The sequence below is a fragment of the Phacochoerus africanus genome, chromosome 2 (genome assembly GCF_016906955.1).
Source record: "Phacochoerus africanus isolate WHEZ1 chromosome 2, ROS_Pafr_v1, whole genome shotgun sequence".
Classification (NCBI taxonomy): Eukaryota; Metazoa; Chordata; class Mammalia; order Artiodactyla; family Suidae; genus Phacochoerus; species Phacochoerus africanus.
The window spans coordinates 15,249,087-15,266,386 of record NC_062545.1 but is presented as its reverse complement, the minus strand read 5'-3'; the positions used below and the strand labels follow the sequence as shown (position 1 = coordinate 15,266,386).

General features: G+C 44.4%; 1 protein-coding gene across 2 annotated transcripts in view; it reads left to right on the top strand.

Moving 5' to 3' along the window:
- Positions 1–17,300, top strand: part of MTHFD1L (methylenetetrahydrofolate dehydrogenase (NADP+ dependent) 1 like) — a 191,353-nt gene that overhangs the window by 55,006 nt on the left and 119,047 nt on the right. For both annotated transcript variants that reach the window (XR_007133496.1, XM_047769936.1), the window contains exons 12-16: positions 5,203–5,339; positions 7,188–7,234; positions 9,417–9,524; positions 10,723–10,797; positions 12,928–13,030. Coding sequence is in view for 1 of the 2 variants with exons in the window: in XM_047769936.1 (XP_047625892.1) it covers positions 5,203–5,339; positions 7,188–7,234; positions 9,417–9,524; positions 10,723–10,797; positions 12,928–13,030 (470 nt within the window). In the remaining variant the exon portion in view is untranslated. The remainder of the gene's footprint in view (positions 1–5,202; positions 5,340–7,187; positions 7,235–9,416; positions 9,525–10,722; positions 10,798–12,927; positions 13,031–17,300) is intronic.

Here is a 17,300-nt window from a genome sequence, read left to right as displayed (position 1 = left end):
TTTATGTGTATATATATATATATATATATAATTTAAATATATCACCAGGGGCATCACAATATTAAATGATGGGATTTAAAAATATTATCCTGTTAATAACCCCATTGCAGAGCAGACTAATTCATTTTCAAAAGCTGTCCTTCCAGCATTAGAATTTCTTAGTCCATCAGAATCATCTGTATTTCATCAGCCACATTTTGCTTGGTATTTACACCTACACATCACTTTATTTGCTCTGCCTGACAAAATGAAAAGTATTGGGAATTGCTCAGGGAAATATGCCAAAAGAATCTTAGGGGCTCTTGAGTTTTGCATATTTTCCCAGTTATACTAATGAAAAGGAATTTGTTTGAGAACTTGACGCAGAGTGCAGCTGCAGGCCATTGCGAGCATATGCAGGATGGGTCTCCCCCAGCCCGGCCCTGATTTCCACCCACAGGTTTTGAGAATATTGTAAATCAGCTATAATTTAAAAATTAAAAAGAATAACAGGGAGTTCCCGTGGTAGCACAGTGGAAACAATCTGACTCGCACCCATGAGGATGAAGGTTCAATCCCTGGCCTCGCTCAGTGGGTCCAGGATCCGGCGTTGCCGGGAGCTGTGGTGTAGGTCACAGACGCAGCTCGGATCCTGTGTTGCTGTGGCTGTGGTGTAGGCCAGCAGCTACAGCTCCAATTCGACCCCTAGCCTGGGAACCTCCATGTGCCAAAGGTTAGGACCCAAAAAGACAAAAAAGAAAAAAAGGGGGGAGGATAACAAAAAACAAAAGATTTTAGAGCTATTTTCAAAAGAAGAGAGAATTTCTCTGAGTCACTTGGACTAGCAGTTTAAAAAAAAAAAAAAAAAGCCCAAATGTAAAGTCTGTGAATAGACTAAAGGTCACATTAAAGAAAAATTAACTATTCACATCACTATTTTTCCTTCTGTAGAGTGCCAAATATTTTATTTTTACTTATTTATTTATTTTTTGCCTTTTCTAGGGCCACTCCCGCAGCATATGGAGGTTCCCAGGCTAGGGGTCTAATTGGAGCTGTAGCTCTACCCCAGAGCCACAGCAACGTGGGATCCAAGCCGCCTCTGCAACCTACACCACACACAGCTCAAGGCAACGTCAGATCCTTAACCCACTGAGCAAGGCCAGGGATCGAACCCGCAACCTCATGGTTCCTAGTCAGATTCGTTAACCACTGCGCCACAACGGGAACTCCCTATTTTTATTTATTTTTTAAATATTTCAAATCATCTTGATCCGTGAAAAAGTAACTTTTATTGACGTTTCTGAGATTTTGATTTTCAGCCTCGGGTAGCTGTTTAAATATCTTGTGAGTTTTTCTTCCATTTGCATTCCTTGCAGAACAGAACAAAGGCGTTTTGAAGCTGGCAGGGCCTTTGAACTGTTTGCCTCAAAGTGTGATGGAGAACACAGCCAAATCCACCGTGGTTATCCATTTTTGTCATTAGGTTTAAAAAGGTTTTAAAAAGCTTCCTAAATCCTGCAGGTGCCTGGGATAAGTGATATATATTCATATGGTTTATGAAGCAAAGAGGCTTAGAGGTCACGGTTAGACCCATGGCGAGTGGCAATAGTACTGTCCAACAGGATTCTAGATTTTGAAAATGAATCCCAGTTTTGTGGCTTCTCTTTGCATAAGCAGTCTCTCTGACCTTTGAGTCAGTGGTAAGCTTCTTTTAGTGCATGTGCAAATTGGCACAGTACTTGAATACATTTTTACTGTAGTTGATAATAAATAATGTTTGTCTTAGAAAAGGTGTCATTCCTTCTCCTGACGTTTTATGCTCCTCTGTGCCAGGACAGGTTACAGAAATACAGTGGGAAAAGCCCTTCGCTTGGAGTAATAATGGCTTCTGAAAAGTTAGATAATAAGCATGAAATGAGTGCTGTGGAAAATCAGAGGGAACAGATAAATCTGCTGGGAGAAGATGAGGAAGATAATGAACCAAAACCACAGTTTCAGCTCCATAAACTCCAAGTTCTTTTTCTACAGAAAACAAAATCAGATTAGCATGGTACTTATCCAGAGTTTCCATTGCGGCACAGTATAAGCAAACCCAACTAGTATCCATGAGGACGTGGGTTCGATCCCTGGCCTCGATCAGTGGGTTAAGGATCCAGTGTTGCCGTGGGCTGTGGTGTATGTCGCAGACACGGCTCAGATCCCGCATTGCTGTGGCTGTGGTGTAGGCTGACAGCTACAGCTCCAATTCGACCCCTAGCCTGGAAACTTCCATATGTCATTGGTGCGACCCTAAAAAAAAAAAGAAAAAAAAATAATGGTGCTTATCCCTTCCTAAGGCAACTGGATACTTTGGAATCTGAGCTAAGGATACTGGGACAACAATTACACCAAATTTCGATGCCAAATGTAGGAATGAGATGAAATAAAACTTCTCATTGTAGCTCTCCTTTGATTGCTCGCAATAAATACTTCCTGCTTTCTGATTTTCCTGAAGTGTATTCGTTGGCCGAACGCTCAGCAGTGCTGTGTTTCTAATTAAGAGTTGGATGCTTAGCTGAAGTTTTCAGGAGGTCATCTCTGGGCGTGTCTGCTTTTGGCTGTCTCTCGCAGCGATGCGAGGGTATCCTTGGGGATGAAAATGCAATCCTTCATGTGACACATTGAAGCGAAGCCTCCGTTCCTTTGCAAGCAGTGCCGGGCAGTACATCCTCAGTCTCCCCCACGCTGGACCTGCATCTTCCTTACTGAAGATTGCGATGCCTGCGGCTTTTAGTTGGAGGTGTGCTTCACTGAGCAGAGTTCTGGTGGCCAGTCCAGCTTCTACACACCCCCCTCCCTGCCCCCCAGTGACCTTGTTACCAAATCCAGCGACCTTAATACTGCTCTGTCTTAGTTTCCTTTTTTTTTTTTTTTTTTTTTTTTTGTCTTTTTAGGGCCTCATCCACGGTATATGAAAGTTCCTAGGCCAGGAGTCAAATCAGACCTGTAACCCCAGGCCTATGTATGCCACAGCCACAGCAAGGCAGGATCCTTAACCCACAGAGCAAGGCCAGGGATCAAACCCACATCCTCACGGATACCAGTCCGGTTCGTTACTGCCGAACCATGACGGGAACGCCTGTCTTAGTTTCATTTTGCTCTCTACTTTCAACTCTTCCCTAAGAGACACTGTTCCTAACCATTCTGTCCTTGTCCCTTTTTGTCCTCTGCTCAAGCTCACCGTCTGATCTCCCCCGTTCCCACCCTTGAAAGGACTCATCATTATCGTTAACAGTTCCCATCCACGGAAACCATCTAGTGACATCAGAGGACTTGGCCTGGGTTGGAGTTTCAGCTCTACTACTTCCTGTGGGGCCTGGGGCAAGTTTCTTAAAACCCCTGCACCTCAGGGTCCTCGTCTATCAAATGCTGATGAAAGTTAAGCCACTAAATATGGAGCACAGAACCTAGCATATGAACTACCCCAAACCCACGCTCGCTTTTATCTGGCCTGGGCTTATTCTTTTGTTCGGTGTCAGCTTAGCTGTTACTTCCTCCAGGACGCCTTCCCTGATGCCCCAAGTCTAATTAGATCATCCTTCCACGTGCTCTCATAATGCAGTCCAATTGCCTCGTTTCCCCTCTCTGTGTTTCTTCTGTTCATTGTCACTCCGATTTCTCTCTGCACAGCTCCCATCAGCCATAAGCTCTGGGCGGTCAGCAGTGGAGTCCAGCATGGCTCTCATTGTGGTCCCATGCTCTAGTTGCCTGGGCATAGTGGGACTTCATACATCTTTGCTGAAAGAATGATTGATTGTATTGCTCTGGGGGTCTGATAGTTTGTGGTCCCATGGCTGGGTTTTGTAGATCAGAAAACTCTGTCGTCAGTTTTATTGTGGTTGAGTATCCTAGACAATCTGGCTCACACCATCTAACCCATCAAAGGGCAAATCATAAGCCAAATAAGTTTTTAAAACTTGTAGCAATGGTTAGATTACGCTAAGGAGCAATTTCCTGGGTTCTTTCTTGGGAATGTGATACATACCTGTCTCATTACTCAATACAATGATGTTTTGTGTCTGTGTTTTGAATCTGACGCTTTGTTGTGTGGGTGTGTGGTCAGCCAAGGCCCTAGAACAGCATTTCCTCAGTGCTCTTAGGACCTGTGGACTTTCCAAGTATTTGAGGAGCTGTTGCATGGGAACAAGCCCCACAAACTCCATTCCTGGTCTGTCTTGACATGGCCTTTAAGGTCTCAGGGAAGAGGCTTGTTTGACAGAGTTGTACTTTATTCGTGGCTGAAGCTTCAAATGGAAAATATGAGATCTTTGTTGCTTGTTTGTGTATGTCTTTGTGTTGTGTATGCATGGCATTGCCAAAATAAATTCATACAAGGACTCTAATTAATTGACCTAAAGGAAATTCAGCACTTACATTCTCAAAATACCTAAAGTAAATTAATTTTTGGTTCACGTGAACTACAAAACGTTGAGTATTCGATATTCATTATTAGCTGTTAATATTAAAGTTTGTTGATCTAATGTAGACATGTCTTTAGAGGCATCAACATTAAATATATTACCTTATTGTATTATAATACCTTATTGTAGGAGGCTACAGAAATGCATTTGTCTCCTTTTTAGGACAAAGAACTTGTCTAACTGTACAATTTATCAGGGAACGAACGGGCCATTCTGGAGGTGATGAGCCTCTAACACGGCTTGCCTTCCGACATGGTGGGACAAGCCGCGGATGCTGATACTAGAAGGAGACGGATAAATGGGGAAGTTAGGGTCCCTTCTAATTGAGAGTCTGGCCATGCCTCGCCACACATGCACCCTTCGACTTAGGCCTGGTGCCCACATAATGCCCCCAGTAAACCGCCCCAGAAGAGCAAATGCCAGATTATCCATCAGCAAAAAATGACATCGGCTGAATTATTTAAATCGTTTTGACGGACGAGTCGATGCTCTTTGTGGAAGTTGATAATATGATTGGCACTCCTGCTGGCTTCACTTTGCTTTCCTGGGTCTCTTGGTGAAGAGGTGGTTTACTGTAGCGGAAGCGTAGTCTGCGTGATATGAGTAGACGATGAAGGCCCAAGAAAATGAAATGACTCAGTGCATTTTGGAGTGGCCTGGCCTCCACCAGTCTCTTCCAGTTTGGTTCTTGTACCAGATATTGATTTTGCATAGGTTGTCTGGGAAATACTATTAAACTTACCTTTTTTCCCTCCCAAATCAGGATCACACCCACCCCTCTCGGAGAAGGGAAAAGTACAGTTACCATTGGGCTTGTGCAGGCGTTGACTGCCCACCTCAACATCAATGCCTTTGCCTGTCTGAGGCAGCCGTCTCAAGGACCGACTTTCGGAGTTAAAGGTAGTTGATTTAGCAATAGTTTAGTTTGCAGAGCAAAATTTAGGGAGGAGAAAAGTAATTTAGGAACTGCCATTGTGGCTCAGTGGGTTAAGAACACAACACAGCATCAGGATGCAGGTTCAGGCCCTGGCCTCAGTGGGTTAAGGATCTGGTGCTGCCATGAGCTGCGGCGCAGGTCGCAGATGCGGCTCAGATGTGGCTGCGGTGCAGGCCTGCAGCTGCAGCTCCACTTTGACCCCTTGCCTGGGAACTTCCATAATATGCCTCAGGTGCGGCCCTAAAAAGAAAAAAAGAAAGAAAAGTTTTTAAAAGAGCCTCATCAACAAAAGCGGAGTTAAACCTTATCAGAGGAACTGCTACATTGCATCCCCAGCCCCGCCCTGCACACTCAGGAGGTGGTGGTTTTTCCGAGCTGAGCCTCCCACAAGGGAGCTGCGGGAGCCCCTCTCAGGAAGCCATTGCCTTGGTTCCCTTCAATGGCCAGGCTCTTGCTCAGGAGTCCAGCCTGGAGCAGCAGCTTTCCTTTTAATCAGTGTCTTCTTTGCTGAGCGGTTGGGAAACTCTGCCCTTCCTAGTGGGGTTTTGTCCTCCCAGCCAAGGTAAAAACGTCTTTCCATGCAAACACTTAGAGACTCTTTGGGTCTGCCCCCAAGCCTCCTCTCTTTGGGAGTTGCCATGTGGGCCCTAAGGAGCCCTGGAAACGGGCTGAGGGCAGCGAGGCATGATCAGGTGCCTCTCTGGCTGTGGTTGGGCTGACATATGGCAGCCCCACACCCGCTAGGCTTTCCTCATCGATTTACCATGAATCATTCTTCAGGTCACTTTATAGCAGCATTTATTGCTGCAATTACTGCTCGTTCTCAGTACTTTGTGGTTTTTAGCAATATTATATTTATATTACTGTTAGAAATATTAATAACTGCTAACTTTAAGTACTCTTAGAATGTCATACGTTATGTAGTGCAGTGCCCACTAGACTCGCACCAGAAGGCTGAGGTTTAGTGACTATGTCTCTTACGCTGTGTGACCTCTAGCCAGTCATAACCTCTCTGGACCACATGTGTAAAAGTGTAAAAGGCTTCCGTATAGTGTCAGGCTTACTAGCTGCATGTGAGGACCAAACGAGATAGTATGTCTAAAGTAGGGTGAACTGGGAGTTCCCTTCGTGGCTCAGCAGTTAACGATTCCAACTAGGATCCACGAGGATGTAGGTTCAATCCCCGGCCTCACTCAGTGCTTTAGAATCTGGCGTTGCTGTGGCTCTGGCGTAGACTGGCAGCTGCAGCTCCGATTCGACCCCTAGCCTGGGAACATCCATATGCCACAGATACAGCCCTAAAAACCAAAAAAAAAGTAGGATGCACTATAAAATGATGTGGACACAAAAGGTATCTTTGTTTTAGGAAAGAGAAGTCTTGTTAATGGTATTTTGAGAGGTCAGCAGCATACAAATCATATATAACATTATTCAGAAGTTTATAGTGTGTTAGTCTCAGTTTATGGCAGCTTTTATTTAGCAACGATTTTTATGTACATTTTCGCTGAAGCATAGCCGCATAGATCTGATAGAGCTGATCAAGTACTCTCCTGTTTGCTGTAAGGGTATTTGCTATATTATACTTCTTTTTTTCGGCAAAGAAACCCAAAGTCCTTAAATTACATCGGGGGACATAGTATGAGCTTTCTCCCCTTCTGTTCTGCTTCGAGAGATAGGTCATGTTTGCCACTGCCTGTTGTTATTACGTCTTGGTAGGTACACCCTCTTGGGCTTGGGGAGCTGTGTCTCTGGGGCTCCCGTGTAGCTGTACTTGGGAACTTGTCTCACGTGGTGTCTGCTCTGTTGTTCAGGAGGAGCTGCCGGTGGTGGATACGCCCAGGTCATCCCTATGGAAGAGGTAAGATTTCAGAGAGACACGTGTCATGTGTCCCTGTTTCCTTCCTGGAACCTTTTTTCTGTGCTCCTATAAATAGAGGCCCACAGCATTTTATCCTCTATCCCAAGGCCTAGAGGCTCTGAAAACCAGAAATGTTTGCATGAGGCAATTTGGGGGCAAAACTTGACAATTACATTCACTTACGGATTTGGTTGATGCCGCTTGGTGTAAATATTCATATATTTTGCTGCAGAAATACAGATTTTGATAAATGGATGCTCACCTGGACCCCCTTGGAATGTTTTACAGATAAATTGTATGTCTGTCACACTACCTTTCTAAATTCCACAAAAGTCTGAATCCCAAAGCCCATCTCAAGGGTTCTGGATGAGAGGAGGCAGACCTGTCCTGCCGAATTCCAGAAGTTGAGACTCTAGAATCTCATATGGTCGGCTGTCTGTATCCCCAGGTCCTACATCATGTTTTGGCCAACTGCAGATCAGAAGTACTCAGTTAAAAAAAACTTCCAGAACATTTCAAAAAGCAAAACTTGAATTTACCACACATAGGCAACTGTGTACCTGATATTTACATTGTAGCAGGTATTATACTCATCTAGAGATTATTTTAATGATACAGGAGGTTGTGTATATGTGACATACAGATATGATGCTATTTTAGATAGGGGACTCTGAGGGTCTGTGAGTTTTGGTATCTGCATGGGTCCTGAATCCCCCCAGAGTTACTGAGGGACAACCATAGCTCCAAAGAAAATGGTTAGAGTGCCAGTGGCGACAATTCTGGCTTCTTCAAGACCTCCTTTTGTATCCGGCGTAACACTTCCTTGTCCCCTGGATTTAATCAGAGAACAGGTCCCACCAGTTCCACTCCCTGCATCAGCCTTTTTTTTAATTTTTTTTTATTTTTAGGGCCACACCCATGGCATATGGAAGTTCCCAGGCTAGGGGTTGAATCAGAGCTGTAGCTGCCATCCCATACCACAGCCACAGCGACGCCAGATCCAAGCAATGTCTGCGACCTACACCACAGCTCATTGCAATGTGGGATCTTTAATCCACTGAGCAAGGCCAGGGATTGAACCTGCGTCCTCATGGATGCCAGTCAGATTCGCTTCCACTGAGCCATAACGGGAACTCCCAGCCTCTCTTCCTTTTTTCTTTCCTTTTTTTTTTTTTTTTTGCTTATTCAGGCTGAACCTGCAGCATATGGAGGTTCCTGGGCTAGGGGTCAAATTGGAGCTGTCCATCAGTGGAACTCTGTTGCTTATTGGAAATTAAGTTTTTGGAGTTCCGGTGGTGGTGCAGCTCAGATCCTGCATTGCTGTGGCTGTGCTGTAGCCCGGCAGCTATAGCTCCAATTAGACCTACAATTAGAACATCCATATGCCACGGGTACAGACCTAAAAAGATAAAAAAAAAATTAAGTTTTCAAAAGCTATACATGTATTCTTTGTATATTTGCATGTATTTGCATGTACTCTTTATAACTGTAGCCTTCTTTGCAAAAGTGAAAATTTGGAAACAACTTAAATATCCAGACATAGGAGACTAAAAAATTTTGGTACATCTGTGTGATTATATACAGCCCCTTAAGTAACTCTACACAAATGAGATTATTACGTAATAATAAGTTTTTAAAAAGAAGTTCACAAATTACAAGCATGATGATTCTATAAATAATAATCATGTGTGTGCATAAGATTAGAAGGAAAATAACAGAATTATAGGGTCGATGTATTTTTTTTTTTTTCTGTTTCTCAGTCAGTACACTGCGGTTGTGTTTTTTCTATTTCTCAGGCTTTCTGTCATATTTTGTAATCTCTTGCTACTGTTCGTCTTATTCCCTATATTCAAAAGTACGTTTGATATGCTACCATTTTCTTCATTACAAAACAGTGCATAAAAGTAAATGAAAACCAAAATAAGGAAACCAATCATTAAGTCCGTCAGAATTGTTTCACTCTTAACCTGAGAAAGGAAGAATTTGCAGTAGAAAGTCTGCTCCCATGTTCTTTGTTGTCAAACGTAAGACCTTGACAATGAAGTTCTGATTTAGGCTATTTGATGGATCTAACTCATTCTATGAATATGTAATTCAGGTCATATTTTATTTATTCGAAAAGTCTTGAATACTGGGATGGTTGCTTGAAACAAGTAGGAAGGTGTTTTCATTTCATGTCTAGTTCAACCTTCACCTGACTGGAGACATTCACGCCATCACCGCTGCCAATAACTTGCTGGCCGCTGCCATTGACACAAGGATTTTGCATGAAAACACTCAAACAGATAAGGTGAGAAAGCCTCCTTGGTGGCCATTTTTGAGCATTTTATCCTGGGATTCCTGGATTCTTGAGTTTATGGAAAAAGTTTGGAGTCTATAAGTTCTCTGAATTTGTATTCAAAATTTTATGATTCTTATGAACGTCCTTCTTTCTTAAGGAGAGAGGATCCATATATTGGTCAAATTCTCAAATGGGCTTAGGACATTGCCGAGTTTGGGGAAGAATTATGCTGGTTGCATTTTTGTAGCCAAATAATTCTTGGAGATGAGCCCTTAGTTTTAAAGGTTGTTGGAAGTTCCTACTGTGGGGCAGTGAGATTGGTGGCATCTTGGGAGCACTGGAATGGAATTCCCATTGTGGCTCAGTGGGTTACGAACCCAATTAGTATCCCTGAGGATGTGGTTTGATCCCTGGCCTTGCTCAGTGGGTTAAGTATCCAACGTTGCTGTAGAGTAGTTCACAGACATGGCTTGGATCCGGCTTGGCTGTGGCTGTGGCTGGCAGCTGCAGTTTTGATTCAACTCCTGGCCTGGAAACTTCCATATGCCGCAGGTGCAGCCTTAAAAAGCCAAAAAATAAAAAAAATATGTATTAAAAAAGGTAATTGGTAGACCAGTTCTCTTCATTTTGCCCATAGATCTAATCTCTGGTCTATGCTAAGGAGATTTGAGAGATTCCTTTTGAAGGTGCTAATGTTACATGCAGCTCTCCTAGATGCCCTGTTAAACAGACTCCGTTTTGGGGCTTCAAGTGTGTAAAATCTGAGAGGCAAACTATACACCTGAAGGGGACAGACTACCAGGTACTAATTCCTCAGAGAAAGGATGTGGATGAATGTGGGAACTTCTGGCACATTTTCAAGGGTCCTGACTTCCAGTTAAACTCACTCCCTAGTGAGTTTTTAAAGCCAAATACCAAATACAGATATTGAGATAAATTTTAATTTGATAGTTACAAGGCTCTAGATCAAGAAGTATATTTTCATGCAAACTCTTTACAATGTGCATTGTTTCAGATCTAGTCAGATTTATTAAAATGGCAGGACTTAAGTCTAAATTGTTTACATTAGCCAAGAATTTTAATAGAGTCTATAATCTAAACAGTGTGGTTATAAATGTAATGAACTTTGTCATATTCTGTAAATTGTCCAAGTTCATGGTTGGCCCTAAAACTTTTGTGGGGTTTTGTTTTTGTTTTGCATTTTTAGGCTCTGTATAATCGACTGGTTCCTTCAGTGAATGGTATTCGAGAATTTTCAAAAATTCAACTTGCTCGGCTAAAAGTAAGTTTCCAGTTAGTGGTTGCTGTAAAAGAAAATAGGGACTTAGGTTGTGGCTCAGTGGTAACGAAGCCAACTAGTATCCATGAGGACTCGGGTTCGATCCCTGGCCTTGCTCAGTGGGTTAAGGATCCCGTGCTGCCGTGAGCTGTGGTGTAGGTCGAAGACGTAGCTGGGATCCTGTGTTGCTGTGGCTGTGGTGTAGGCTAGCGGCTACAGCTTGGATTCAACCCCTAGCCTGGGAACCTCCATATGCTGTGGGAGCAGCCCTAAAGACACCAAAAAAAGAAAAAGCGAAAAAGAAAATATCTTGGAAACAAATGAGAAGAATCGTCAAAGCCAGAAATTTTGAACTTAATTTGAATTGGGGTTTTGGGATATTAAACTCTTAAGAGACAGAACAGTATAGCAGAGAATGCACAGAACCAGATGCCTGAGACCTGAATCTGAATCTTGCACCAAAAAGCAGATGGACAAATTAGTTCACCTTTGTGGATGTCAGCTGCTTCATCTACAAAACAAGAGGACCGCTGGAGTTCCACTGGTGGGTCAGCAGAAACAAATCTGACTGGTGTCCATGAGGAAGCAGGTTTAATCCCTGCCCTCGCTCAGTGGGTGAAGGATCCCGCAATTGCCGTGAACTGGGGTATAGGATGCAGACATGGCTCAGATCTGGTGTTGGCTGTGGCTATGGCCTAGGCTGGCAGCTGCAGCTCCAATTCGACCGCTAGCCTGGGAGTCTCCATATGCCACAGGTGCAGCCCTAAAAAGACAAACAAAAAAAATTAACAAATTAAAAAAAAAAAAAAAAAAAAAAAGGACTGCTTGCTGTTCTCTAGTCCTGAGGATTGCCAAGGGTTTTTCTTCTTTCACAAAACGTATTAACTTTCTAAGATAAGGAAGACACTAAGATTGTGTATGTCCTTTTAGATTGCATTTGTATATGTGCCCTTCTTATCCGTAGTATCACTTCCAAGGGCTATTTTCTATTTAAAGTGCTGCTAACCCCTTAGATTTCCCCTCGCTCTTTTTCTGGCATCAAAGATAACTTTAGTGGTAGAATTGACAGCCACGGGTTGGTGAAAATTGGTCTAAAAACTTCATCCCCTTCCTTCCTTCGGAACCAAGTTCAGTTTGTTGAGAATAATGCACAATATGCTACCCTCTGCAGCTACGACATGTATCATTTCTGTTTCCCAGGTTCTTTTCTTATATTTTATTTATATTTTACACTAAAAAGCATTTTTTTAGAATGTTTCCTTCATGCAAAGAGATACATTAAAAGCATTAACCTTGTTTCCTAATGGAATTAGAGATCACTTGAAAACAGACATAACTGTTACTTGAATTTATTGGTACTTATTGTTTGAAAAGAAGAACTAGTGAACTGGAGCATCAATTAGAAGAACAACATGGGCACAGCATGGGGTGACTGTGTGGAGAGCCTGTAGCCACCACAGACACAGCGCTTGTTCTGTGCGTGCTGTCACCCGAACTGTCACCTGTCGGTTTTATTACCATTGAGTTTTTTTTTTGGCGGGGGGGGGGGGGCATCCACCTATGGCATATGGAGTTCCTGAGGCAGGGATCAGATCCGAGTTGCAATTGTGACCTAAGCCACAGATTCGGCAATGCTGGATCCTTAACCCACTGTGTGGGCGAGGATTGAACCTGTGTCACGGGGCTCCCAAGACACTGCTGATCCCTTTGCGCCATAGCAGGAACACCTTGCCTGTCAGTCAGGGTTTGGTTTGGTCTGGTTTTGCTTTATAGTGCGGCATCCTCAGCATGTGGACGTTCGCAGGCTAGTGGTCTAATCGGAGCTGCAGCTGCCAGCCTACACCACAGATACAGTAACACCAGAACTGAACCATGTTGCTCGAGGCAACCCCGGATCCTTAAACCCTGAGCGAGGCCAGGGATTGAACCCCCCATCCTTGTGGTTACTAGTTGGGTTGTTACCACTGAGCCACAAGGGAAACTCAACGGGAGTTGGTCTAACGACTTACTTGAAATTCACCTTAATTTGTAAAAAGGCTCTCCTGGTCACGGAGAAAGGAAAAATAGGATACTTTTGGTTACACCTTGCTTTCTGTTCTAAAACCTCTATCACATTTTGTTCTTAATCGTTAGAAACTGGGAATCAATAAGACAGATCCGTGCGCTCTGACGGAGGATGAAATGAGGAAATTTGCCCGCCTGGACATCGACCCGGCCACCATCACGTGGCAGAGAGGTGGGTGCTGGTGCCCAGGTGGCAGGACGGCGCGTGTTCCAGCGGAAGCTCTTCAGTTTCGCCGACGCGCAATTGTGTTTCTTCCCATCGTCTTCCCAGCCTGCTGCATGAACCCTTCATTGATTTCCATCTCTGTTATTTTACCAGAATCTTCTCTCTTCCATGCTTCCTATCGAGGAGAAGCAGCTGTACCCTTAGCTCAGTTCCATCCATCCCCCACCGCTTCCAGATTTCTGCTGAGGAAAGTCACTTTTTCTTGTCTCTTCTCTGCTCCCTTGTCTTTGGGAGGAAAAAGTCTGTCTCTCGTGTGTCCTGCTGCCCTCTCTACACGCCATCCTAATCTCTGCCTTTCGCTCCTTACCGCTAGCTCTAAGAAGCTCCAAATTTGTATTTTCAGGGCAGAATTTTCTAGTGCTTCCAGCCACATAGCAGAACTCTCTCTGACAGGTCACGCTCAGAGTGGAGGGACATCCGCTCTGAGGTCGCTGCTTCCTTTTGCTGTGATGCCTCTGCCTTTGCACTGTAAGGGTGGGACAGTGGGGAAGAGCCCAAGATGTGGAGTCAGGAGCCTAGAGTGGGGGTCGTCCCCTCCCACTCACTGTGTGACCCTGAGCAAGTCACATGCCCGCTCCCGCCTCGTCTCTTGGAGCTGGGAAAGGAGCCAGTAATATGATCCTTCCAGAAACTTGAGAATAGCGCTAGATAGAACCAACAGAACATCAGATGCTATGAGTGTCTGATCCTTCCTCTGTTGTTCTTCTCAGACTTCTCTCCCCGACCCCTTCCCCCTTTCCTCACACTTCCAGAACCGTTTTATCAGATACCCGATGATTGCAGTTCTATCGTCATCAATTTTCTTGCTTCCACTTCCACCCCTGGTTTCAGTAGGTTCATAGTGTCGTGAAAGATGTTCTGTCGCCTCCTTGCTCAGAAGCCTCCGTCCTGGGTGGTAAGATCGCCACCACACGCATAGCCTGGCCTTCAGGCCCTGCCAGGTGGCCCCATATACCGTGGCCTCCCTCTGCCTTTGCTGGGCGGCATCTTCCCAGACACAGCTCAGGTCCACCCCTCCGGGAAGCTGCCCTCCTGGGAATCTATTCCTCCTGTTCATGAAGAATTTAGTGAGGTGGGAAAACAAAGACCAGACCCCCACTGGCTCTGCCACGTATGCGCCATGCAACTTTGGACATGTGACTTTCACACTTTCCTCATGTTTTTGTGTGTCCTTTTTTTTTTTAGGCTGCACCCATGAAATATGGAGGGTCCCAGGCCAAGGGTCAAAACTGCTGGCCTACACCACAGCTCACGGCAACACCGGATCCTTTACCCACTGAGCGAGGCCAGGGATCAAACCCACAACCTCGTGGTTCCTAGTCGGATTCATTTCTACTGCACCACAACCGGAATTCCTCACTTTTAAATGGAGTCATCATAGCGGCCTTGCCTTGAGCAGCTGTGCTTCAGCAAGAGAGTACTTTCCAGACCCTGAAGCGCCACCCAGATCAGAGGGACCACTGTGATCATAGTTTTAGGAGGTGTTTTCTCTGTGTGTCTGTGTCTCCCAAACTCCTAAAGGAGAGTAAACTCTCTTTAGCATTTTTAAAGATTTTTTTATTATTATTATTTTTTATTTTTATTTTTTATTTTTATTTTTTTGGTCTTTTTACCTTTCTAGGGCCGCTCCCCGCGGCATATAGAGGTTCCAGGCTAGGGGTCTAATCAGAGCTGTAGCTGCCGGCCTACGCCAGAGCCACAGCAACGCGGAATCCGAGCCGCATCTGCAACCTACACCACAGTTCACGGCAACACCGGATCCTTGACCCACTGAGTGAGGCCAGAGATTGAATCTGTGTCCTCATGGATACTAGTCAGGTTCATGACTCACTGAGCCGCAATGGGAACTCTTTATGATTTTTTTGAATGAACTATAGATGATGTACAATATTATGTTACAGGTAAACAGTATAGGGAGTCACAGTTTTTAAAGGTTATATCCCATGTGTAGTGATTTTAAATATGCCCTGTATTTTCTATGTTGTACAATATATCCTTTCAGTTTTTTTATTAATTATTATTTATTATCTCTTAATCCCCTACCTCAAAATTGCCCCTGCCTCTCGCTCTCCCCACTGGTAACTACTCGTTTGTTCTTTTTTTAAAGGTTTTCTTATTGGAGGATAGTTGATTTATAATGTTGTTTTAGTTTCAGGTGTACAGCAAAGTGATTCAGTTTTATATATATATATATACATATCTATTCTTTTTCATATTCTTCTGATAAATTTTAATGGGAATGACAGCTTTAAAAAATTATTCCAGATAAATACTATAACTGTCTTATTGTTTAGGGCACTAAAGTGAAGAAAACATTATTGCTGTAGACGGCTGCCTGTGTCCAGGGAGTGGGGAATGACATTTGAGTTCTAGTTTGGCTCTTACTCCTATGAATTCCTACAAGAAATAAGGCTCTCCATCAGGTAGACAGAAGTTGCCTAATAGTAGAGTTTTTGTTCTTATTTTTTTTTCCCCAAGGGAGTGTGGGCTTAGAGTTTGAATATAACCTCTGTGATGAGTTTAGATGCTTTTATAGTTTGATAACTGGAGACCATTTGGATGTCACATATTTAATAGTGGCCTCTTTCTTTTCAGCCTGTGTTAGAAACTGCTTGTGGTTTTTCATCCCCTGCTTTATGTTAGAAGCTTAAAGGCCTCGTAAGTGCTGGTAACAGGGTGAACTTGGGACCCTGTGCACTATTCCTGAAAACATAGTATAAGCAGAAGAAACTGGACATCAGGTCATTTTTTTTTATTCCTAAAGGGATATGGGCCCCTGCATCTCTGTGCATCGCAGCCGGGGGCGGGGGGTGGGGGTGGGATGGGTGCAGCTCACAGGCCCTTAGATCAAGGATCCAGAAGCCTTAGGATCCAGGGAACTGACCTCCGGTTCCTGGTCCCAGCTTGGCCCCCGCAGCCCTGCAGGGAATCAGTACAGTTCTTGTACTAAAGCCAAAGTAGGGGACCTACCCCTGATGTCCTAATGGTACTTCCTAGTCTGAGGTTTATGTTGGTTTTTAAAAAGCCGCCTCAGAGCTTCCCAGTGGCTCATCAGGTTAAGGACCTGGCGTTATCACTGCTGTGGCTCTGGTTACATGGTTACAGCTGGGGTGCGGATTTGATCCCTGGCTTACCGCAGGTGCAGCCAAAAAAAAAAAAGTTAAATAAGAAGCCACTAGGCACAATGTGGGTTTTCCTCAAGACACAGCAGTGTCATCTGGAAGGGAGGGGCTCGTGCAAAGGGTGAAAAACCAGATGTCTCCCCTCTGCAAGTCGCCTTCCATGCCTGCTTGCCTTCTCCATATTGCTCTCCCCTTGGCCAGTGAGTGCCTCCAGTCCGAGAGCAGCGTCCTGTTCATCTTTGTATCCTTGTAGAGCTAGCCCGGGACCTGCCACCAAATTGGCCCTCGGGAAATGTCCCTCAGATGACGCAATACGTTTCTCATTCCATCTTTGGCTCTATCACTTCGAGGCCAGGAATTCTGTGTCGTTACACTCAGCAAGCCTTTCTGGCCTTTCTTGTGTGTCGGAACCTCATCTTCACCTTTCTTCTCTTATTTCTTCCATGTCCCCTTCCAGGGACATCAAAAGCCCACTGTGTTGGGAGACGCCCTGCTCTCCCAGGGCTAAATGCACACGTGGGCTTCTGCTGCCACTGATCATTGGTTGGTCTTGCTAACTTTTGTTTTTGTTTCTTGGCTTACTTGTGTTCTCTTTGTTAAACCAAAACCACCCTTTACTTTTCAATAAAAAGATCACATCAAGACTGTGTCCACTGCATATGAGAGTAGGAAATGTTTTGTCAGAATACTATCGAGGAGTTCCCGTCATGGCTCAGTGGTTATCGAATCCGACTAAGAACCATGAGGTTGCGGGTTCGATCCCTGGCCTTGCTCAGTGGGTTAAGGATCCAGCGTTGCCATGAGCTGTGGTGTAGGTTGCAGACGCGGCTCTGATCTGGCATTACTGTGGCTCTGGTGTAGGCCGGCGGCTACAGCTCCACTTAGACCCCTAGCCTGGGAACCTCCATATGCCGTGGTAGCTGCTCTAGAAATGGCAAAAAGACAAAAAAGAAAAGAAACACTGTCGAGTACGTCCTCTGAGTCTGCACCATCAGTCGTGGGAGTAAGCGCTGGCCAGTGCTAATAGTGAGAGGTGTCCCTTTCCCTGTGTATCTCTGCTTACGTCTTAAAGTCATGGAGAGGTTTCTGTGAGC